At 38.7% G+C, this 25,559-nt stretch overlaps 1 protein-coding gene across 1 annotated transcript; it reads right to left on the bottom strand.

Annotated features, from left to right (window-relative positions):
• Window positions 1-2,660: 2,660 nt before the first annotated feature.
• Window positions 2,661-14,311, bottom strand: LOC141016618 (myosin-7-like). Its single transcript, XM_073491091.1, has 37 exons — window positions 14,111-14,311; window positions 13,879-14,022; window positions 13,595-13,751; window positions 13,467-13,494; window positions 13,275-13,383; window positions 13,050-13,142; window positions 12,902-12,965; window positions 12,716-12,814; window positions 12,500-12,603; window positions 12,281-12,419; window positions 12,037-12,155; window positions 11,799-11,948; window positions 11,534-11,704; window positions 11,115-11,424; window positions 10,905-10,987; window positions 10,529-10,734; window positions 9,924-10,047; window positions 9,549-9,685; window positions 9,121-9,376; window positions 8,742-8,984; window positions 8,475-8,651; window positions 8,169-8,314; window positions 7,993-8,083; window positions 7,509-7,898; window positions 7,270-7,396; window positions 7,077-7,195; window positions 6,794-6,990; window positions 6,486-6,669; window positions 6,234-6,399; window positions 6,023-6,147; window positions 5,629-5,937; window positions 5,336-5,539; window positions 4,945-5,241; window positions 4,734-4,838; window positions 4,439-4,534; window positions 4,199-4,333; window positions 2,661-2,681 (listed from the first exon to the last, which is right to left on the bottom strand). Exons 1-37 carry the CDS (start codon window positions 14,309-14,311, stop codon window positions 2,661-2,663), a joined length of 5,826 nt encoding a protein of 1,941 aa, XP_073347192.1.
• Between the last annotated feature and the right edge of the window lie 11,248 nt (window positions 14,312-25,559).

The raw sequence follows: 25,559 nt of genomic DNA, 5'->3' as shown, positions 1-25,559 counted from the left end.
TATAGATACCTGCAAGTCAGAGACTATTACAATAAAAAAATACAAATCAAGGAGGAGAAGGAATGCAATTTGATCTCTATATTTCATGATGCATATAAAAAAAAAGATAACAAAAAGTTGATCTCGAGAATATACGAAAGTATACAAGCCTCTAAAAAGCATTCTACAATATCTATAAAGCAAAAATGGGAGAGGGAGTCAGAAACGCAAATATCAGAGGAAACCTGGTGGGAAATATGTGAGACACAAGCAACCACTGCAAGCTCTAGATCGTTAAGAGAGTTTGGCTGGAAGAATGTAGTGAGGTTTTTCATAACTCCTAAGATAACAGCATTACAAACAGGCTCGCAGAACCGAGGCCTCTGTTGGAGACAATGTGGAACTTCTATGGCTAACCACTTTCATGTTTTCTGGGCCTGTCCAAAAATCCAATCATTCTGGAGGGAGGCGTCGACTGAGATAAATAAAATAATAGGATTGGATCTAGGTTTCTCTTTTATTAATTTATATCTCGGCAAAACCCCAGAAACAGTCCCACATAAGGACAAATACTTATTGAAAATTCTCTTGGCAAGTAGCAGCAAAGCTATAACTAGAAAATGGCTGCAACCAGAACCCCCAACATTGGCCCAGTGGCATGGGATCATTCAAGAAATTTATTGCATGGAGAGACTTACTTTTGTTTTGAGACTCCAGTTGGAGAAATGCACTGAACGCTGGGAAAAATGGATTGTGTATGCACCTTAAATGGCATGACATTATACCATGATGTATGTATATAAGTATGTATGTGTAAAAGAATATTGTAACCTTGACTGTGCCCATGATGATCTCATGTTCCCTCTACATGGAAAAGAATAAATAAAAAGTTTTTAAAAAAAAGAAACTAAAGAAACTGATTTAGAGAAATACTGTATTTGCGTTTATTCAAATTGGCATGTGGCAAGGAAAGATAAGATGTAATAAAACTATATATGCCCTATTTATTATTTAACAGCTGTGTAGTATTATCAGTATTAAAAGAACATAAAGGTGTTTTCAATAGGGGTTAACTGTTGTACTTTAACAAGACAAGCATTACATAAATGAGATTTCACTTGGCTTATGATGCAGTTGATGAAGTAAGTGAACATGGTTTAAATACATTCCAAAGAGACAAATAGTTTACAACCACAATGCGTTATTTAGAAAGTAGTTTTCTTTTTAGAGACTCATATAATGAAAACAGCCTGAGTAAACATGGTATTACATTGCCGCCATTGTTTTCAGGTAGACTATTTCATTTAAAAGCATCAGCAGTTTTACTCAGTAGTCAGTCCCTGGCAAACATACAGAATTAAATAATAAATATACAAATAATACATTTGAAAAGATGTCTTTCCCCATCGCGTATTGTTTCACAATCTAGCGTTTGAAGCAGTTCAGCGTATTTGACAAGGTTTTACTATTCTTAGGTTATGGTTTATCCAGTCCCACACATTATGTTTTTGGAAATGAATAAGCAAAAATACATGAATGACTATATTCATTAATTAGCTATCTACATGTAGACCCCTTTGTTAGATTTTAGGATCAGGATTAATTATTTAGCAGAATTTATAATACATAAAATTCAGATAAAATGATGCAGATTTATTAAGATTAAGATTAAGATGTTCCTTTATTGATCGCCCTTGGGAAAAATTCACAGGTAACACAGCTGTACAGAGGGATCGCGCTTTATGACACCCATTGACCTTACATCACTGAACCAGTTCCACATCAGCTTTGTAAACATGATGGAGGCAGATAACTCAATACTGCTGAGCTGACTGAATGGAAAAGTCCCACTCCAGCCAGCCAGTATTTCTACAAACTGCCCTGTTCTTAAAGGAGCTACGTCACTCTTAAGACACCAGAAGCCATGCTTGGTGGATGACTTTAAACTCCTGGATTCTACTGTAGTCCATTCCACTTGAGAGACAGCTTAATTTTTTTAAGTACATGTAAAAAATTATAAAACATTGTTAGGAAAGACCATAAAAATACCAAAACACACTGGAGTGGGGCTTCAAAAAAAGCCTAGATGGAACTGTTGACAGGAGTACCGGTTTGTGCAACTTATGCAGCAAGGAACCTTCTAACCTTCTAACCTTCATCGAAGAACTACAATCTTAAAATATCTTCTCCTTTTAAAGTTTAGAATGTCCATTTATTCATTGATTCCTTCATTTACCAAAATCCATTTACATTGAAATGTTTTTACAATGCTTACCGGCAATATTAGCATATGCAGTTAATTTCAATTAATCAATCACAAAGCTTGTAATTAATTAGATTAATTTTCTTAATCGCTTGACAGCCCTACTTAAAGAACATTTTTTAGATAATACTAAGAGATACATACATTTTTAGACTTATCATTATACTAGTGTGACATTTATTTTATTTCTTTTTTTTAAGAAAGTAATTTACTGAAGTTACTAAAAGTAATTTATTGAAGTTATTTCTATGTAATTGTCAATACAGAGAATAAAAAATCAATAAAAAGTCTAGAAACGGTTTCAGATGCACATACATTTATTCTAATGAACAAACAAAAACATGTTTAGGGAGACACCATTACACAGGTAACGGTGCCTCAGAAATTTTCAGATTCTCAGATCATTTTGGAAGGAGCGTCACTCTTCATCAAGTCCTTTCTGAAACAAAAAAAGACAGAAAATACAATAATAAATGTTTCATCATGTGTATTATTTGAGCTACTTGTGTCACATTTCACCCTTTGGGCCCCTCAATAGGAGTTTTCTAATTGTGGTTAGGCCTGTCACGATAACAAATTTTGCTGGACGATAAATTGTCCTAGAAATTATTGCGATAAACGATAATATTGTCGCTTTGAGACCATTTTTCAACTAATATAATGATAATGGCAAAATAATGCAAGTACACCCTTTCAAAGATCAATAAACCTTTATTTCTAAAGAACATTTAATATTGGAATGTGAAGAAGACATTTTAAATATCCAAAATAAATAAAGATGGAGGTTGTGGCCAAAGCAATTAAGCCATGGCCAGCCAAGATTCCTTATTGCAGCAACAATGTTAGCACCATTGTCTGTAGTGATGTGGAGGCGTGACGGTACACGTCATGATGATGACGTATGTTTTTTTTCAAGGTGTTTCCCCGGTGTTTACCTGTTAATCTAAACATGTACCAGCTGTCTGTTTATAATCATATGGATGCTGTTATAATGTGTTGTGATTGAGATCCTGACCCACCAAACATCCTGGAAAGTGACAAAGTTACGTTTTTCTATAATTTACATAATTACATAATCGCCATCAGTAAACTGGATGCTGTCTGACTATTTCACTCGCGGGGTTCACGAAGTTCACTAAGTCTTGGTCGGGAGGGCTGACCGTCACCATGACAACAGTAACCGACCGTCGCAGTGATTTTTTTCACCGCGACAAACACTTGGTGAGTTAAAGTTTTTTGCCGGGGACAGACGCTGTTTTTCGGCCAGAAATGTGACGAAGAGTCGGTCGGACCGGCAGGCTGACAGACACTTCTCCACGAATAACTGCGGTATTTTTTTCCTCATAGAAGTTGCCAAAGACACGACCAGTTACTACGTTACTGTTGTTTGGTCCTGTAACGTTGCTTTGTGGGACATTTATCTTTATTTTGTTGAGTGAAGGATCTGTACAGTTATCAGACACCAACACCATCAGATCGACACACCCTCGCTCCGCGCCGCCAGCTCGGTTCGCCAATACTGCGCCTCAGATACCTCCGGAGGCGCAGCGAAATTTCACCCCTCGCCACATCTGAAACTTTCACACAAAGGCGGATGCGGAGAATTGGCGCAGGATCCCCGCATGCAAACGGCAGTGTGAATGGGGCTAGTGACTGACACGAGGGAAGCAAACAAGCATGCAAATGGAAATTATCTAGGCCGGCAAAATTATCTAGCTCATTTTAATTTATCGTACGATTAATTGATTTATTGATTATCGTGACAGGCCTAATTGTGGTAATAAAAGATGCGAGAAGACAACGGAGATATCAGTGGAAAACTAGTGCCACATTGTTGAACAGTATAGAAGCAAGATGATTGGCACTGCTAGGCAACAGTTTTTTCTGTGTGTGGACACAGCAAAGAATCAGATGATCTCTCTTTTTTAAATGTATGTGCAGTATGTGTATGCTGACCTTTGTCCCCACATCACGGCTCTTGACACGTAGCTTGTTGACCTGAGACTCTGCAATATCAGCTCTCTCTTCAGCTTCATCAAGCTCGTGTTGAAGCTTACGGAACTTTGTAAGATTGCTGTTAGCCTGTTCTTCCTGTAGAACAGACACACCACATGTGTTACACATTATATCTGCTCAGAAAATGCTTATTTTCACTGGTGAGATACAAGATTGGCATTTGAATTTAGCAGTACTCACAGCCTCCTCAGCAGTCCTCTTATAGGACTTGACCTTTAGCTGCAGCTTGTCCACCAAATCTTGAAGACGTGCTAGATTTTTACGGTCTTCTTCAGTCTAAATCGTGCAAAAACAATAAAAAATGCATGTATTTTGATTCTGAATGTAATACTCTGACCATTAACTCTAGCCAAAGGTAATCTACAGATAATTGATTACTTTATCTCATCAACCTTGAGGTGATCATCCTGAAAGAGTGTCACATTTGTTGTGAATCTGGCCTATTTTGCCAGATTTGTGATGTGATAGTAGTTACCTGATAGGTAAGCTCCTTGATACGTCTTTCATACTTTCTTACTCCCTTTACAGCATCACTGGCCTTTTTTTGTTCGCCTTCCACCTCATTTTCAAGTTCCCTGACCTGCAGGATGAAGGATGCATTGACAACAAAATTCAGCCAACTTGAACAGCTATTTACTTTCCATATTTAAATCATGCAAAGAGCCAAAGAGCCAACTTATACTCACCCTGGCCTCGAGCTTCTGCACCTGCTTCTTGCCTCCCTTCATGGCAATCTGTTCAGCTTCATCCAGGCGGTGCTGCAGGTCTTTGATGGTTTGCTCCATGTTCTTCTTCATACGCTCCAGGTGAGCGCTGGTGTCCTGCTCTTTCTTCAGCTCCTCTGCCATCATGGCAGCATCAGTAATGGCCTTCTTGGCCTTTTCCTCAGCATTTCTGCATTCCTGCACTGCTTCCTCCACTTCAGTCTGAAGCTGGGATGCATCTGCCTCCAGCTTCTTCTTTTGGTTTAACAGGCTAGTATTCTAGTTTGACATAAATAGAGAAGAACTGTAATTGTAAAAAAAAGTTAATCTAAAACAAACATGCCAGAATTTATCGATAATTACTGCGTCTTACCTGTGAGTGCAGTAGCTGCACCCTCTCACTAACATCCAGCAGCTCTTGCTCAGCAAGTTTGCGACTTCTCTCAGTTTGCTCCAGAGCTGACCTGAGCTCCTCCACTTCGGCCTGAAGCAGGTTGTTGCGCCTTTCAACCATGGCAATGTTTTCCTTCATATCATCATTGGCTCGCAGAGAGTCATCAAGCTGGAGCTGAGCATCCTGAGGAAGAGTGCGATATTTATTGTAAATCAGGTTAAATCAATTGATGATATATGTCAAAGGTGTCCCTTTTTTGATAAAGTACATACCTTCAGATGTGCATGAACAGATTTAAGTTGTTTCTGGGCCTCAGCTGCCTGCCTGTTGGCCTGGCTGAGCTGGATCTCCATCTCATTGAGGTCTCCCTCCATCTTCTTCTTCAGACGCAGGGCCTCATTCCTGCTGCGAGTCTCAGCTTCAAGAGAGCTCTGAAGAGTGTCCACAATTCGCTGTTGGTTTCTCTTCGTTTGCTCCATCTCTTCATCTTTCTCAGCCAGCTTGCGCTCAATTTCAGCCTTAACCTGGTTGAACTCAAGCTGAACTCTGAGAATCTTCCCTTCCTCATGTTCCAGTGAGGCCTATCATGAAGATTGAAAATCAAATAGATAGCTAGTTATTTCAATATTACAAAAGCAGAGTCCATCATCAGAACATTCAACATACCTCTGCTTCCTCCAGGGCTTGTTGTATCTCAGACTTCTCCTGCTCCAACTGTTTTCGAATCTTCTCAAGCTCATGAATGCTCTTTCCACCCTCACCAATTTGCTCAGTGAGGTCAGAAATTTCCTCTGAGGAACAAAAAGGGCAATATTATCAATGGTTTAGTCAGTAGAGCAAATTCTGCAGTATACTGTAAAGCTGGTGTTACCCTTACCCTGCAGATTCTTATTCTCTCTCTTCATGGTCTCCAGATGTTCCAGAGATTCTTCATAGGAATTCTTCAGTTTGAAGAGCTCAGTGCCCAGAGACCTGGCTTCTTTCTGAGAACTTTCCAGCTCTGTTTGAGACTCCTCGTACTTCTGTTTCCATTCTGACAGAATCTAAGAAACAGTTCACATTTATATCAAGTATCTGATCTATATCTAAGAGATGAAAATCACCTTACAGTCTGCATTTTAAATCCAACCTTGTCAAAGTTTCTTTGCCTCTTGTCCAGAGCAGCAGCAGCAGCATTAGACCTTTCCACATCCACCATGAGATCTTCAATCTCATTCTGCAGCCTGTGTTTGGTCTTTTCCAGAGAGGAACATTTAGCGTTCACAGCTTCAACAGCCTCCTCAGCATCCTGCAGACGCTGAGCCAGCTTCTTTCTGAATTTTGGGTAAGAATTATTATACTTTTGTTATTCTATTGTAATGATTTATGGTGAATTTATGAGGGTTTATTGCTTTTAAACTATGCAGTGTTGTTTGAACCAAAACATATTTTACTCACTTTGCCTCCTCCAGTTCCTCGGTTCTCTGGATGGCATCAGTTTCATACTTAGTTCTCCACTGAGCCACCTCAGAGTTGGCCTTGGACATGCTGCGCTGCAGATCAGTCTTTGCCTCCTGCTCCTCCTCAAACTGCTCCCTGAGCAGGTCACAGTCATGACGAGCAGACTGCACTGCATGGGCTAATGCATTCTTGGCCTGAAATGAAAGCATATCTCAAGGCCTCTCATGTATCAACATTTCATCTGCCCTTAATGAGCATCTCATTGGAATGTGTTTGCTACCTTGACTTCCTCCTCCAGTTGTCTCTTTAGGTCTTCAATTTGCTGAGTGTAGGATTGTTTTCCTCTGGTGAGTTGAGACACCAGAGAATCCTTTTCCTCAAGCTGTCTTGTAAGTTCACCTAGTTTTGATAAAAGAATAAAAATAAAATGTATGTATGTCCCGAACAAAATACTTTTCAAATCAAATGCATACCATTCTCAGTTTGAAGCTTTGCTTTCTGCATGGTGAAGTCATTGATGGTACGCTGTCCCTCCTCCGACTTTGTTTTATATTCATTCATGTGGTCTTCCAGAGACCTGCACATTTTCTCCAAATTATTCTGAAAACAAATAATATTAACAATAGCACATAAACTACTTTACTAATAGAAAAACATTTATACAGTTTATTTTAAGTAACTTTTAAGTTGTTTTTTAGTTTAAGTATTTTACCTTAGCTTTCACAATATGTTCCATATTGGAGACAACATCATCCAGCTCCAGTCTGAGCTCACTCTTCTCCTTCTCCAGTTTCTGTTTAACTCTCTGCAGGTTGTCAATCTGCTCTCCCAGGTCAGCAACACTGTCAGCTTGTTTCTTCCTGAGTGTTGCAGCAGTGGCTTCATGCTGCAGAGTGGCCTCTTCAAGGTCCCTGCGGAGTTTCTGGAACTCAGCCTCCCTCTTCTTGTTCATCTCAATCTGAGCAGATGTTGCTCCACCAGCCTCCTCTAGCCTTTCACTGATCTCCTCCAGCTCTCTGGCTAAGTCTGCTCTCTGCTTCTCCACCTTGGCTCGGGCAGCTCGCTCTGCTTCCAGCTCTTCCTCCAGCTCCTCAATGCGGGCCTTTGAAATAAAAGTGAATTTTTGCATTAAATACCTACAGGTTGTTGTATTAATTAAATATCACATCCCTACTTCTTCATCTTATTTTCATTACCTGCAACTCCTTCAGTTTTTTCTGAAGCTGGGAACTCATTGCTTGTTCATCTTCTATTTTGCCATTGAGTTGGCTGATTTCAAAATCTTTTCTGTGGATAGAAAGATGTGAAATGTACCAACTGACACAAAGTTTTGAATACATATGTGCTTTTACCAGAGCAGGTTTGATTTTACTTTTTCAGCCTCTCTTCAAGTTGCTGCTTGTCATTTTCCAGGTCCATGATACTCTCTTGAGCTAACTTTAGGTCTCCCTCAAGCTTCCGCTTTGCTCGCTCAAGGTCCATACGCACTTTCTTCTCTTGCTCGAGCGATCCTTCAAGCTGTGATGGGTGTGATTAACAGCATTTCAGTTGAATTTATTATATACATTAAATATAATATTAAATATATATTGTATTTATATATATATATTGAATATTACATTTCTAAATTATTATTTTTAAAACATGCAAACACACTCTCATTTGCTATTTTTCTTACATCATCCACTTGCTGCTCCAGCTTCGCCTTGGCCTTGGTCAGAGAGTTGACTTTGTCTTCTTCACTCTGCAGATCATCCAGTGTTTGCTGATGAGCTTCCTGTAAGGCCTTCTTTTCCTTGGTCAACTTGGCAATGATTTCTTCCAAAGCTGCCAACTCCTCAGTCAGGTTCTTAACCTATGGCCAGCAGAGGTTTATTTTTATCAAGGACAAATGGTCATTGGGACACATGGAGTGATTGCACAGTCAAGTTTTGTCTTTTGTTACCTTGTTCTCTGTGGCATGCTTCTCTTTCTCCACTTTAGCCAGAGTTAACTCTAAGTCATCAATGTCTTTCTTTAACTCAGAGCACTCATCCTCCAGCTTCCTCTTCTTAGCAGTTAGCTCAGCATTCATCTCCTCCTCGTCCTCCAGTCTTTCTGTCAGCTCTTTGGCTTTTGCCTCCATCTGAATTTTGTTTTTGATCAGCCCCTCACATCTTTCTTCAGCATCCGTAAGATTATCTTGCTCCTAAATTGAAATGGTCATTAATTTGATAACATATCATCACCAGCAATATACACGATTAATGTCTCTGTTATTTATACATATTTATACGGTATGTACTTTAATATTATGACATTAAAATAACAATGCTTAGACTTGCAGCCTGGACTTGGAGCTGTAGATCATTCTTCTCTTGGAGCAGAGTGACCATTTTTTCTTCTAGTTCCTTCCTGCGGGCTTCAGATTTTGCATAAGCCTCTTTAAGCTTCAGGAATTCTTCCTTCATGTTGGCCATCTCCTTCTCAGTTTCTGCTGACTTTAATAGAGGTTTAATCTTGAAATACATCTTCATCCAGGGCCAATTCTTGACCCCCATGAAGGCACGGATGTTCCACTGGATCACTAGTAGTGCATCCCTGTGGGTATTGATTGATAAAGATATTGACTCAAGTAATACAAGTATGTATTCCCTAGACACCAAGTCTGTATTTTGAGTCCATTTTATTCATGTGCTCTGCTTGTTATTTAATGCACATGTTGAATCTTTATCTCCTACTGTATGCCTCAGGCATTAGTTAATGCATGTACCTGCGTTCAACAATCTTCTGGAATTCAATTCTTGCCAAAGCACCTCTTGACCTCGCCTGGATCCTGGTTATGATTAGAGCCAAACGGTCATCTCGCATCTCCTCCAGGAGACCAAGCAGCCCAGCTTTAAAGAATACCTGATTTTTGACAACAGTTTAGATCAACATTTGCAAGCACAACACACAGGCTGAAGGCAGGTGTGAGTGTGTATGTTGAAGATACACTCGCATTTTTTCTGTACTTAAAGAATTGTTGTCAATAGAAAACCACAGCAACCAAAAGTACACTTTCACATGGTGCAGTTCCTTATCACACTGAGGCAGAAATATATTTCCTTTATACTGTATACATTACATGTATTTCACCAATACTTACCTTGGTGTGCCCCAGTCTGTACTGGCTATGGTCTAAATCCAAGGAGCCCAAAAGCTTCTCTGCAGCTTTTTTGTTATCAATGAACTGTCCCTCAGGGATAGCATTTGGGTTCAAAATTCGGTATCTTTGTAACACAGACAAGAAATGATTTTAGTTTCATGTTATATAAAATAGCAAACTCAAAAAAATTTAAAAAATCAGTGGACAAACATATCAAATGCATGCAGGGCATGAAGACTTACTGAATGATTTGGTCAATATCAAAATGATGTGAATCATACGCTATGGCCTTCAAAGTTATCAGATCTAGACCCAGTTGAACACCTTGGAGATTTTGGAAAATGTCAGACGGTGGTCTTCATTGTCAAACTCTAAATGAGGGCATATCTTGTTGCAGAATGGTGTCCATCTCATCAGCACAATGCCCAAAACTTGGACAATCTATGACAAGTCAACTTGAACCTGCTTTGGCCAGTTATGGTTGCCCCCAGTCTTGGAGACTTGATCTTTTTTCCTCTAATTTGTCACCCATCTGTATCTGACAGAGTCAATCGTTTGTTCCCATTATTAGTTTTAAATGTGTTTTGTTTTCATCAAATGCAAACCTTTGTTTGAAATCTCCATAGAGGATCCTGTTGGGGAAGCCCTTCCTGCAGATCCTGATGCCTTCCAGCACACCGTTACAGCGCAGCTGGTGCATCACCAGAGGATTTTCCATGGCCCCAGGAGTCTTGGTCTCATTGGGGATGATGCAGCGTACAAAGTGAGGGTGAGTAGACCTCAAGTTGGTCATCAGCTTGTTCAGGTTCTCCTGTGAGTGCACCCCAGATAACAGAATTGGTTGCCATTTGCCATTGTCATTAAGTGTACCATCATCAATATAAACAGCATGATGACATATGGTTGAGGATATTGTCTTAAGTCTGCGAAGAACCTGTCAATTCGCTATGTGTCACACACTTTGAATTATATTGATCTCACCCTATGTAAGGCTGATACAGTTTGGAAAGATGAGCCTTTCTTCTTGGAGCCACCACCTTTGCCCTTCCCACCAGACTCTTGAACTAAATAAAATATGAATCATTAGACTTTCAAAAGAAACCATATACCGTTTTCTTTTTAAAAACAATTCTACATGTAACATTGATAATCCTTTCAAACTAAGATTCTAGCCCCTTTCTAAATACAAACCTGAATCAGATCCAGCATAATTTGCAAAGAGTGTAGCGAGTAGCTTAACAGTAGACTTCTGGTATAGTCCTACAACGGTCTCATTCAGAGGATCCTTGTTCTTCACCAGCCAGTTGTTGATATTGTAATCAACAGTTCCAGCGTAGTGCATCAGGGCAAAATGGGCCTCTGGTTTCCCTTTGACAATTCTGGGCTTCTGGAAGTTGTTTGATTTCCCCAGATGGTTGTCATATAGTTTAGCTTTAAAGGTGGCATCAGAGGCTTTTGGGAACATGCACTCCTCCTCAAGGATGGACATGATACCCATGGGCTGTAAGGTCATCATAGTATAAAGACAAATGTCATGGCACTGTTTTAAAAATGAAACAATGCAGTAACATACTTAAATGACAGTGATACAGTAGTTTTAAGTACTTTACCTTTTCAATCAAGTCAATACAGGCCTGCAAGTCCATACCAAAATCTATAAAAATCCATTCAATGCCCTCTTTCTTGTACTCTTCCTGCTCCAGCACAAACATGTGGTGGTTGAAAAACTGTTGCAGTTTTTCATTGGTGAAGTTGATGCAAAGCTGCTCAAATGTGTTGAACTGTAATAAAATGGTGCACAGTACAACCAGGCTTAATAATTTCACATCAAACAAAGACTACTTCATTGAGATTGTGTGGTATTTTTAAACTCACATCAAAGATCTCAAATCCAGCAATGTCCAGGACACCGATGAAGTACTGCCGGGGTTGCTTGGTGTCGAGGGATTGGTTAATTCTCACCACCATCCATAGAAACATCCTCTCATACACCGACTTAGACAGTGCACCAATAGCATAGTTCACCTAACAAGAAAATCCAAATAAACATCCTAGTAAATCTTACTACACCTTTTTTAAACTTGAACATCAATACAAAAAATCTTTCTCTTACCTGGGCAACATTTTGTCCCTTGGTGACCCACTCATTTCCTACTTTGACTCTTGGGTGACAGAGCCCTTTGATGAGGTCAGCAGAGTTCAGCCCCATCAGATATGCGATTTTGTCAGCATCTGTTGACATTGTGGTATTTATTCATCAGTGTCATCACTGCCTTTCAATGTCAGTGTCATTCCTATATCCCTGATTCCTTTAGCTGTATTTTCTTTTTTTTTTGTAATCAAAAACCATCTCTCACCTTCAGTGCCATCTGCCTCTGCTTGCTCCTCTCGCTGCTTCTGCTTAAACTTCAAGTTACCATGATGCATGATGGCACCAGTCAGCTTGTAAATGCCGTTCTTCTCCTCTTGAGTGAAGCCAAGAACATCAAAGGCATCCTGGGAAAAAAAGCTCAAAATGCATTTTTGGTATTATGAAAATTGATTTGTACTGACTGGGATTTGAAGATTCAGCTCACATCAGTGGCAATCAGCTCTTCAGAATCACTGATGGAGGCTACTGTTGTCTGTCCTTGGGAGATGAAGCCGTAGTCATAGGGGTTGTTGGTGATAAGCAACATTTCTAAGGATTGAATGAAAAAAATGTGTTACAAAATAACCCACTGTGTTCAAATACAGCAATAACTCAGTGTTGATGACTCTTGAGAAATAAAGCATTTATGTCAGATATATACCCAGAAGCTCAGGCTTTTGCTGAGACAAGATCTGGTAAAAAATGTGGTAGTCCCTCTCAGCTTTGAGCTGGTAAGTCACACGAGACTTTTCCAAAAGGTCTGTAAGAGAAATAGGTTGTTATAGTGGTAAACTGATAAGTTGACAGGTGATACCTTTAAATGTGTTACATAAACCTTGTTACTTACAAGTTTCAATATCAGCAGAGGCCAGCTTTCCTCGGTTATCAAAATGAATGCGGATAAATTTACCCTAAGAGGAAGAGAGCTGCTCATGTTAGTTCAGTTGATTCACTTCACTTTAGAAATTACCATTTGCAATTCCACAGACACTCACAAATCTGGAGGAGTTGTCATTCCTGATGGTCTTGGCATTGCCAAAGGCCTCCAGAGCAGGGTTAGCCTGAATGATTTGATCCTCCAGGGTACCCTGATTTTGTTAAATACAGACACAACTGCAGGTTCAGTGCCAAGTATATAAGATTAAAACTGCATAGTGAAGAAGTAAAGCAGTGTAATTGCGCTTTGTAAAATATTCAGAAATATATTCTGTAATACAGACCTTCTTCTCAGCAGCTGGATCTTTCTTTCCGGTTGGGGCAGCTGCGATACTGGCAAAGTACTGAATGACGCGCTTGGTGTTGACAGTCTTTCCAGCACCGGATTCTCCACTGAGCAGAAGAAAGACAGAGATATTTAGGCCAAGACCTATAACCCCTGGATACTGAAGAAGTTTTTGTTGGCTGTGACTTACGTGATAAGGATTGACTGGTTTTCTCTATCTGTCAGCGAGAGTGATTTTTCAAATTATCAGTAAAAAAAAATGGGATGATATCAGAATTGAATATTTAAACAAGATGAAGGCTGAAATAGATTATTTACCTGACAGCATGTATTGGTAGGCATTGTCAGAGATGGAGAAGATATGAGGAGGAGCTTCACTCCTCTTCTTTCCTCTATAGGCAACAACCACGGACTGGTTGTAGACTGGCAGCCCCTTGTAGGGGTTGACAGTCACACAGAACAGCCCCGAGTAGGTCTGCATGGTAAGAGGAGTACAGATAATAGGATGATAACATCATGTGTTACTTAGTCATAAGCATGTTGCTTACTAACGTGCTTTATCGATGTCGATAAGGTTTTATGTACACATTTTATTGCCTTACATAGATCATCCATGCTGCATAACGCTCTTTGAGGTTAAACAGCACAGCGGGCTCATGGAGGAAGGTGAACATCGCCATGTCTTCAATTTTATCAAACTTTGGCGGGTTCTGAGGATGTACATCACACTCCTTCACCGTGACAGTCTGCAGAAAGAGATAACACTCTTAAAAACTGGTCAAGAATCGTAAAATAATTCATTTGAACTGAATTGAACTGATATGATCCACGTACCTTTCCAAATTCAGTTTCAGCTGTGACTTTGTCACCATCACGACTGCTAATGGTAGCTTTGACATACTCAACCTCCGGGTCAGGAACAAAGCACTCCTTCTTCATGTCGAAGGGACGGGTTTGGGCTTCTAAACGCTCCTTATCTGACTTTCTCAGAAAAGAAGCGGCAGCCCCAAACTCTGCCATGGCAGCATCACCCATTTTTTAACCTTTTAAGAATAGAACATCTTTTTTAGCCTGTAGCCATCTTTGCACACATACATGTGAACCACTGATCATTCAATTAGGATCGAAGCAAAACACACACAAGACAAAGTCCTCCTCACATACAAAGTCCTTAATGACCTTGCACCAACATATCTTAAAGACCTAATAGTACCCTATTACCCCACTAGAACGCTGCACTCGCAGGATGCAGGGTTACTTGTGGTTCCTAGAGTCTCCAAAAGTAGAATGGGGGGCAGACCCTTCAGCCATCATGCTCCTCTCCTGTGGAACCATCTTCTAATGTAGGTTCGGGAGGCAGACATCCACTCTATGTTTAAGAGTAGACTTAAAACTGTGGCTCAGGGGTAGAGCCAGTGTCTTGTTATTGGAAGGTCGCTGGTTCAATTCCCCTGGTCTGCATGTCAAAGTGTCCTTGGGCAAGATACTGAACCCCAAACTGCTTCTGATGTGCTGGTTGGCACCTTGCATGGCAGCCACTGCCATCAGTGTATAAATTGCTGTAAGCTTTGGACAAAAGCATCTGCTAAATGCCCTAAATGTAAAGACTATACAGTACTTATGTTTACTTACTACTGATCTATAGACTGCCGGGGGATTTCATATGATGCATTGAGCTCCTCTCTCTTTCTCTCTATCTGTACACATTCATGTCTTACATGTTTCTATATACTCGTCTCGCAGTTTCCCATGGATGGTGGTCCTGCTTGAGTCCTGCTATCATTATTATTATTATTATTATTATTATTATACTTTTAGTATTTTTAATATTCATATATCAATTAGTAAAGCTGTTATTACTAATGTGGCTGCTATATCCCCCCTCCTCCCATCCCTCCCATAGTTCCCATAGTTGGGAGGAATGTTGGGTCTCTGTAAATACATTATAAACAGGAGTATGGTCCAGACCTGCTCAATTTGGAAAGTGTCATGCGATGCCTTTTTCTGTGAATTGGCACTATACAAATACAGATTGATTGATTGATTGTTTGATTGATTAACTTGCCTGTGTTATTTAAAATTTTGTTAATTATAGAGGCATGCAGAGGTTATTTGCATGAGCATGACCATAAAAAACCCCAAAATGGCAGAATCAAAAAGGCATTCCTTAGTAGCACACATATGCATGTAACAACCAAAAAGCAAGATGCTGTCAATAATAATTAGCTTAACTTAACTAAACTTAAACTTAACTTAACTAATAAAAAAAAAATGAAAAGAAATCACTATCACTTAAATTAGCTAAGAATGTTACCTGAGATGTTTCACTCCACAGGAAACTGGAATCTGTGCTATTTATTTTAAGTGGACAGAAGTAAACCAAATATCATATTGCATCATTATTTAATGAACAAAGTTTGGAAAGTAGATGTTTTTCTTACCTTTGACTGTCAACCTTTGTCAAGTGAGATGATGGATCCAGTGGCCAACACCAGGCTGCCTCGCTATTAATAAAGGTTGTAAGTCAACCAAATATGGGGATGAATATCAGAGAAATGGCATGCACGTTGCCTATCACAAAAAGCATTCTCCAAATTGGGTAGAGCCTAGTGCTGCTATTTGTTGCTCTCACCTTGTGAACAACAGACTAATACGCCAGACAGGACATGACAAAGAAAGGGGAAGGCAAGAGGTGGGGGAGCAGGGACAGGCTACAGTCTATCAAGTAATTCTCTTTGGTCCAAGTTATATGAAGTAGTTTTTAGATACAAATAAACTATCAGTGTAGCACTGGCTAACTTAATGCTGGAAATCTAATTATCTTAAGTTTATTTGTCTGTTGAGTGTACTACATAAGTCCATGAAGGACAAACCTTGTTCGCCGTGATTATAGAAAAGATAGTATTCATTCCAACTACTAACACTTGGTGAAAAGCTTAAATCAAACCTGATTCAATTAATTAGTCATCTATATCAACATATGATAGGATTGACCTACTATATTGTATGCTGTATAACAACACTTATAGGCATGTATTCTTTATTTTCTTGGCACTGAAAATCTCAAGAGGAAACACATTAATCCGAATAAATAGACCTTTTTTGCCTGGATTATTTAAAATTGTGTTAATTATCTAGAGTTCTAGAGACATGCAGAGGTTATTTGCATAAGCATGAACATAAAAAAACCCAAAATGGCAGAATCAAAAAGGCATTAATTAGTAGCACACATATGCATGTAACAACCAAAAAGCAAGATGTTGTCAATAATAAATAGCTCAACTTAATTTAAAAAAAAATGAAAAGAAATCACTGTCACTTAAATTAGCTAAGAATGTTACCTGAGATGTTTCACTCCACAGGAAATTGGAATCTGTGCTATTTATTTTAAGTGGACAGAAGTAAACCAAATATCATATTACGTCATTATTTAATGAACAAAGTTTGGAAAGTAGATGTTTTTCTTACCTTTGACTGTCAACCTTTGTCAAGTGAGATGATGGATCCAGTGGCCAACACCAGGCTGCCTCGCGATTAATAAAGGTTGTAAGTCAACCAAATATGGGGATGAATATCAGAGAAATGGCATGCACGTTGCCTATCACAAAAAGCATTCTCCAAATTGGGTAGAGCCTAGTGCTGCTATTTGTTGCTCTCACCTTGTGAACAACAGACTAATACGCCAGACAGGACATGACAAAGAAAGGGGAAGGCAAGAGGTGGGGGAGCAGGGACAGGCTACAGTCTTTGGTCCAAGTTATATGAAGTAGTTTTTAGATACAAATAAACTATCAGTGTAGCAAATCTAATTATCTTAAGTTTATTTGTCTGTTGAGTGCACTACATAAGTCCATGAAGGACAAACCTTGTTCGCCGTGATTATAGAAAAGAGAGTATTCATTCCAACTACTAACACTTGGTGATAAGCTTAAGTCAAAACTGATTCAATTAATTAGTCATCTATATCAACATATGATAGGATTGACCTACTATATTGTATGCTGTATAACAACACTTATAGGCATGTATTCTTTATTTTCTTGGCACTGAAAATCTCAAGAGGAAACACATTAATCCGAATAAATAATGACCTTTTTTTGCTAAGAAGATAGATCTACTGTGCTTTATGATGATGACTATCATATTCAAGGTGGACACACTATACCATGGACTGTGACTCTACTCAAACTAAATAAAGTAGGATAGAAGGCAAGCCAGATTTATGGGACATCAACTATCTCATGTCTAAAGTTCAACAATAGCCTGCCAAAAGTGATAGGGTGTGAAATACATTTCAAGAGGGAGCAAAAAGAGCTGCAGCTGTTGTCTACAGAGAAGCAAGACAAGGCCAAAGTTACAGCTGTGAGATCCCTTTATTATCACTCACCACTATTCACAGATACAGTATATGCCCTTGGTCTAACCCTAGTCACCTGGCATTGTTTTTTCTTTGTTCAGAGACTATGCAATCTAACTTATGTTCATATTTACCTAAGCTCACCCATTGAGATTTCACTTTTTAATTAGCTGGAATCAGGCAAATTCTTTCTTCACCTGAATAATAAATAGCTTTAACTATTTCTTTAATTTTCAAGTAAAAAGCCCAAATGCTCGATACCCAATACAGATTGGTAATGAGACAGTTCAAATAATTAAAAACCATAAATCTGTAGGACCTTTCATTGATAATGGACAACAGATAAAAAACCTGGGGTAAAACTAAACACATCCTTATCCTGAGAATTGATAAAAGGTGGGTACTGATGGTTACCACTGTTTGGTAGTAAAAAAGCCATGAAGTATTTTATTTCTCCTAGCATTCTGCATTGGGATGAGTTATTAGCTTTGATGTATCAAGTAAGTATAACTGCACAGGTTTTGTTGTACCTGTGTATTTATTCACACATGCTTGATTCTTTTTGATTCTTAATCCATGTTGGGTTGGATCTGAATCTGAAAAATCATATTGCCTTTTGTAATTGGACAGTATGTGATGTGTCATTGATGGAGGTTTAGATGTTGTATTTATACCTCAGCATATGCTGTCATTTATAAAACTTTACCCAGCCTGTCCCAATGTTATCAACAATATGATGGCCCCTGAACTGAACATAAGGACAGAAATAATAGGACATCATGGAAGCCCAGAACAGTAAATGCTATTGGGACACTTTTTCTCTCTCTCTCTCTCTCTCTCTCTCTCTCTCTCTCTCTCTCTCTCTCTCTCTCTCTCTCTCTCTCTCTCTGTGTGTGTGTGTGTCAAAATGGTAAAATGGTAAATGGACTTGCATTTCTATAGCGCTTTTCTAGTCTATTGACCACTCAAAGCACTTTACAACACTTGTCACATTCACCCATTCACACACACATTCGTACACTGATGGCAGAGACAGCCATGCAAGGTGCCGACCTGCACATAATTTCAATTTTAGAAAAATAGAGAAAACCTACTTACACATGTTTCTGCCCAGAAACAAATTCAGGATGTTGTAACCTATACTCTTAGCTTCTATCCAAATGTCACCTGATGCGGGTGCCCTTGGCCTGCTTCTATTGGTATGGCATTGTTTTCTTCTCTTTATCCTTGAGCACAAAGATAACTTGTGAAATTCCTGCTGGCTGCCTTTGGGGGCTTGATGGTTCAGATGACAGCTTGGGGACAGCTTGTGACGCAGGTAGTCAGGACAGGTTTTTATTTTTTCTTTGACCCACAGCAACAGGTGAAAAAGCCCACGAGAACCCAATTAAGTACTCTATGTACTCTATGTAGTGTAATGTTGGTACTCAATCATCTATATACAAGAATAGGGTAAATGAATCTGTATAGAGCAAATTTTAAAACAACTCAGGTGTGTCATACTCTGTCCAAAATGAGGCAAACCAACCAGAAACTAGCATACATTCTTTTTTGGCGTGACACAGAATTTTAACCCAGGTACGATGAAATTCTATGGTACAAATGAATCCTTACAAAACATGCTCATCAGTGATCCAACCATAACCTCAGCTGTTGTCTTTTCTGTAAGATCCCATATTATAGGGTCTTGTCCCTGCTTGCCCTTGTACTACAATTGCTCTAGCAGGGCACTCAGCCGTTCATCAAAGGTCTCATTCCCAGCTGTCCACAGCACTTGTGTCTCTGACTTTTACAATCACATGAACACACGAGGGAAGGTTTGAGACACCTTGCCTCACTTAAGTTTGACACTAGAGCCAACATAGCTATAGTTAGTATTTGTTCTTTGCCTTTGTGAAAGGTCACATCTAAGCGGGTGTTGATCTATGGTGGAGGCTTGGAGTTGATTGTTCTCTTGCATTGTCTTCTCCCCTTTTATTCAGACTGTGGACCTCTATCAGGACACTCGTACTGAGTACTGCTTGTCTTCTGATGAGGATATGACCAGGACATGGCAAAATGATGGAAAGGTACAGTTGACAATTTCAAGATTTTATTGTCTACTTTTTGGATGCAAAACTTCAGATCTATTAAAAAATCTGCTTAGTTTGAAAAATGATGAAGATTTAATTCAGTTACAATACAAAAGTACTCACGCAGTGTCTCATTTTGATAAGAAATTGTGTTTCTTTAAGTCTAGCTATATCTTGGAGGACTTTACCCCTGAATACACCAAATCCAGATGATCTGCTATCAATAAGGCATCTTTGTCAAGTCTGCCTCTTTTCTGCGTTCCAGATGGCCCTCCCTCGGCTGGCTTTGAAAAGAAGATGCTTGTTACTAGAGTAAGACTGACCTCCACTACTAATATGAAGGTTAGTAGTTTCAACTTTACTTGTATAGATTTCTAGATGTTTTAGTCTTTAATGGTATCAAAATGGAGGGAAACATTACAGATACATTTATATTAAAAGCATAGGTTGGCTCACACCAGGATAATGTCCAGTTGTATATTTCCACAATAAGAACTAAAAAATGTGTAGATGGTTATGTTTCACGACAGCGTTCTTTACAGCTCTATTTTATACATTTTAAAGAGGTAATTGGTAAGATTCTTACTCTATTGTGTTATGTGTAGTGACTGAAATCTGTCCTTAAGTTGGGGTCTGAAGGTACACTCACATGCATATCACCATGTATGGAGAGAGAGAAAGCAGCTGTCCTCAAATGAGCAATTGGAAAGTACCTGATGGCCCCACTGAGGGAATTGACACCATACAAAGGATGTACAATGTTTAAAATAGAACTGTACTTCCTTGATATGTATATAATAAAGAGTTAAAGTGACATCAGGAGAACACGCAGGCCCACAGGAGGGTGGGGGCCTGAGTTAGACTCCTGAGTTTTTAAAAATACATCCTGACATAGACAATCCACCGGTATGATGTTAATATAAAAGCTAATAGTGGAAAACTGTATTGATCATGGTAAATGAAGAAAGGTTCAGGGGCGGGGCGACCGCAGAACCAAAAGGTATATAAACTGAGTGATCAGAATAGTGCTTCAGTTCCTCCCGGGAGAGCTCACTGCATGTATCTGTTGTGTGTAATAAATGACCTTGACCTGAAGACCAGCTGTTTCATCCTTATTGTCAAGACTCCCACTGTGAGTGTGTTTTATAGTCAAACAGTATAGATAAGTTTTAAATTGAGACAAGTAGTTATCCACTACATATGTATCTCGTGTATGTGGTCAGGCCTTTTGCTGTGGTTTTTCTGTACAAACTTCTGATAATTCTTCTCATACACAAACAGTATGTCCAGTACTGTTCTGTAGGCAGGCATGTTGCTCATGCTAGCTACCCAAGATCCTCCTCGAATAATCCCAGATGTTTTACCTTTGAGTTTAAGAGCCAATGTGAACTAAAAAAAAGTCTATGTAATTGGGTAAATAGTCAACTAGAATAAATTACATTCAAGTTTCTTGGTTTGTGTATCTGTAGGACCTTTCACTTATGACGTACTCCTAGAATGTCAATACAGACACCATCTGCAAGGCTCAAGGTACCTGCAGCCCTCGCACTGACTAAGGTAATTGGATGTGGCAAGGAATAGAGTACAGTTACCCTCTCTGTCTTGTTTAGGTAGACTGTAGCATTGTGGTTAAGGCCTTTTGTATTACATATAATTGGCAAATAGTGCATGAAGCAACAAAAAAGGTAGAAAATTTCAATAGATAAAAATTCTGGGGTAAAACTTAACATATCCTTAGTCCTGAGAATCGATAAAAGGCGGGTACTAATGGTTACCACTGTAGTAGTAAAAAAAGCCATGAAGTATTTTATTTCTCCTAGGCTACAGTCTATCAAGTAATTCCCTTTAGTCCAAGTTATATGAAGTAGTTTTTAGATAACAATGAACTATCAGTGTAGCACTGGCTAACTTAATGCTGGAAATCTAATTATCTTAAGTTTATTTGTCTGTTGAGTGTACTACATAAGTCCATGAAGGACAAACCTTGTTCGCCGTGATTATAGAAGAGATAGTATTCATTCCAACTACTAACACTTGGTGATAAGCTTAAATCAAACCTGATTCAATTAATTAGTCATCTATATCAACATATGATAGGATTGACCTACTATATTGTATGCTGTATAACAACACTTATAGGCATGTATTCTTTATTTTCTTGGCACTGAAAATCTCAAGAGGAAACACATTAATCCGAATAAATAATGACCTTTTTTTGCTAAGAAGATAGATCTACTGTGCTTTATGATGATGACTGTCATATTCAAGGTGGACACACTATACCATGGACTGTGACTCTACTCAAACTAAATAAAGTAGGATAGAAGGCAAGCCAGATTTATGGGACATCAACTATCTCATGTCTAAAGTTCAACAATAGCCTGCCAAAAGTGATAGGGTGTGAAATACATTTCAAGAGGGAGCAAAAAGAGCTGCAGCTGTTGTCTACAGAGAAGCAAGACATGGCCAAAGTTACAGCTGTGAGATCCCTTTATTATCACTCACCACTATTCACAGATACAGTATATGCCCTTGGTCTAACCCTAGTCACCTGGCATTGTTTTTTCTTTGCCGACGATAAAAAATGTTCAGAGACTATGCAATCTAACTTATGTTCATATTAACCTAAGCTCACCCACTGAGATTTCACTTTTTAATTAGCTGGAATCAGGCAAATTCTTTCTTCACCTGAATAATAAATAGCTTTAACTATTTCTTTAATTTTCAAGTAAAAAGCCCAAATGCTCGATACCCAATACAGATTGGTAATGAGACAGTTCAAATAATTAAAAACCATAAATCTGTAGGACCTTTCACTGATAATGTAGCAAGGAATAGAGTACAATTACCCTCTCTGTCTTGTTTAGGTAGACTGTAGCATTGTGGTTAAGGCCTTTTGTATTACATTTAATTGGTAAATAGTGCATAAAACAACAAAAAAAGGTAGAAAATTTCAATAGATAATACACCTGGGGTAAAACTAAACATATCCTTAGTCCTGAGAATTGATAAAAGGTGGGTACTGATGGTTACCACTGTTTGGTAGTAAAAAAGCCATGAAGTATTTTATTTCTCCTAGCATTCTGCATTGGGATGAGTTATTAGCTATGATGTATCAAGTAAGTGTAACTGCACAGGTTTTGTTGTACCTGTGTATTTATTCACACATGCATTATTTTGATTCTTAATCCATGTTGGGTTGGATCTGAATCTGAAAAATCATATTGCCTTTTGTAATTGGACAGTATGTGATGTGTCATTGATGGAGGTTTAGATGTTGTATTTATACCTCAGCATATGCTGTCATTTATAAAACTTTACCCAGCCTGTCCCAATGTTATCAACAATATGATGGCCCCTGAACTGAACATAAGGACAGAAATAATAGGACATCATGGAAGCCCAGAACAGTAAATGCTATTGGGACACGTTTTCTCTCTCTCTCTCTCTCTCTCTCTGTGTGTGTGTGTGTGTGTGTGTGTCAAAATGGTAAAATGGTAAATGGACTTGCATTTCTATAGCGCTTTTCCAGTCTACTGACCACTCAAAGCACTTTACAACACTTGTCACATTCACCCATTCACACACACATTCGTACACTGATGGCAGAGACAGCCATGCAAGGTGCCGACCTGCACATAATTTCGTTTTTAGAAAAATAGAGAAAACCTACTTACACATGTTTCTGCCCTGAAACAAATTCAGGATGTTGTAACCTATACTCTTAGCTTCTATCCAAATGTCACCTGCCGCGGGTGCCCTTGGCCTGCTTCTATTGGTATGGCATTGTTTTCTTCTCTTTATCCTTGAGCACAAAGATAACTTGTGAAATTCCTGCTGGCTGCCTTTGGGGGCTTGATGGTTCAGATGACAGCTTGGGGACAGCTTGTGACGCAGGTAGTCAGGACAGGTTTTTATTTTTTCTTTGACCCACAGCAACAGGTGAAAAAGCCCACGAGAACCCAATTAAGTACTCTATGTATTCTATGTAGTGTAATGTTGGTACTCAATCATCTATATACAAGAATAGTCTAAATAAATCTGTATAGAGCAAATTTTAAAACAACTCAGGTGTGTCATACTCTGTCCATAATGAGGCAAACCAACCAGAAACTAGCATACATTCTTTTTTGGCGTGACACAGAATTTTAACCCAGGTACAATGAAATTCTATGGTAGAAATGACTCCTTACAAAACATGCTCATCAGTGATCCAACCATAACCTCAGCTGTTGTCTTTTCTGTAAGATCCCATCTTATAGGGTCTTGTCCCTGCTTGCCCTTGTACTACAATTGCTCTAGCAGGGCACTCAGCCGTTCATCAAAGGTCTCATTCCCAGCTGTCCACAGCACTTGTGTCTCTGACTTTTACAATCACATGAACACACAAGGGAAGGTTTGAGACACCTTGCCTCACTTAAGTTTGACACTAGAGCCAACATAGCTATAGTTAGTATTTGTTCTTTGCCTTTGTGAAAGGTCACATCTAAGCGGGTGTTGATCTATGGTGGAGGCTTGGAGTTGATTGTTCTCTTGCATCGTCTTCTCCCCTTTTATTCAGACTGTGGACCTCTATCAGGACACTCGTACTGAGTACTGCTTGTCTTCTGATGAGGATATGACCAGGACATGGCAAAATGTTGGAAAGGTACAGTTGACAATTTCAAGATTTTATTGTCTACTTTTTGGATGCAAAACTTCAGATCTATTAAAAAATCTGATTAGTTTGAAAAATGATGAAGATTTAATTCAGTTACAATACAACAATACTCACTCAGTGTCTCATTTTGATAAGAAATTGTGTTTCTTTAAGTCTAGCTATATCTTGGAGGACTTTACCCCTGAATACACCAAATCCAGATTATCTGCTGTCAATAAGGCATCTTCGTCAAGTCTGCCTCTTTTCTGCGTTCCAGATGGCCCTCCCTCGGCTGGCTTTGAAAAGAAGATGCTTGTTACTAGAGTAAGACTGACCTCCACTACTAATATGAAGGTTAGTAGTTTCAACTTTACTTGTATTGATTTCTAGATGTTTTAGTCTTTAATGGTATCAAAATGGAGGGAAAGATTATCAGATACATTAATATTAAAAGCATAGGTTGGCTCACACCAGGATAATGTCCAGTTGTGTATGTCCACAATAAGAATTAAAAAATGTGTAGCTGGTTATGTTTTCGTTGCAACTTCCTTGCATAACTGTAATCCAACATTAAACATTTTGTTTATCATTTTGTTTAAATACTGTATTTGCGTTTATTCAAATTGGCATGTGGCAACGAAAGATAAGTTGTAATGAAACTATATGTGCCCTACTTATTATTTAACAGCTGTGTAGTATTATCAGTATTAAAAGAACATAAAGGTGTTTTCAATAGGGGTTAACTGTTGTACTTTAACAAGACAAGCATTACATAAATGAGATTTCACTTGGCTTATGATGCAGTTGATGAAGTAAGTGAACATGGTTTAAATACATTCCAAAGAGACAAATAGTTTACAACCACAATGCATTATTTAGAAAGTAGTTTTCTTTTTAGAGACTCATATAATGAAAACAGCCTGAGTAAACATGGTATTACATTGCCACCATTGTCTTCAGGTAGACTATTTCATTTAAAAGCACCAGCAGTTTTACTCAGTAGTCAGTCCCTGGCAAACATACAGAATTAAATAATAAATATACAAATAATACATTTGAAAAGATGTCTTTCCCCATCTCGTATTGTTTCAAAATCTAGCGTTTGAAGCAGTTCAGCGTATTTGACAAGGTTTTACTATTCTTAGGTTATGGTTTATCCAGTCCCACACATTATGTTTTTGGAAATGAATAAGCAAAAATACATGAATGACTATA

The sequence above is a fragment of the Pagrus major genome, chromosome 21 (assembly GCF_040436345.1).
Source record: "Pagrus major chromosome 21, Pma_NU_1.0".
Classification (NCBI taxonomy): domain Eukaryota; kingdom Metazoa; phylum Chordata; class Actinopteri; order Spariformes; family Sparidae; genus Pagrus; species Pagrus major.
This window is presented reverse-complemented; position numbering and strand designations above follow the sequence as displayed.

Bases quoted from the DNA above. Each gene is read 5' to 3' on its own strand.
- LOC141016618 (XM_073491091.1), bottom strand. From the start codon at position 14,311: ATGGGTGATGCTGCCATGGCAGAGTTTGGGGCTGCCGCTTCTTTTCTG. The intron at 12,966-13,049 runs GTGAGTGTCTGT...TCTTCCTCTTAG, and splicing joins ATGACAACTCCTCCAGATTT to GGTAAATTTATCCGCATTCA. The intron at 10,988-11,114 runs GTTTGTATTTAG...TATTTTATTTAG, and splicing joins TTATGCTGGATCTGATTCAG to TTCAAGAGTCTGGTGGGAAG.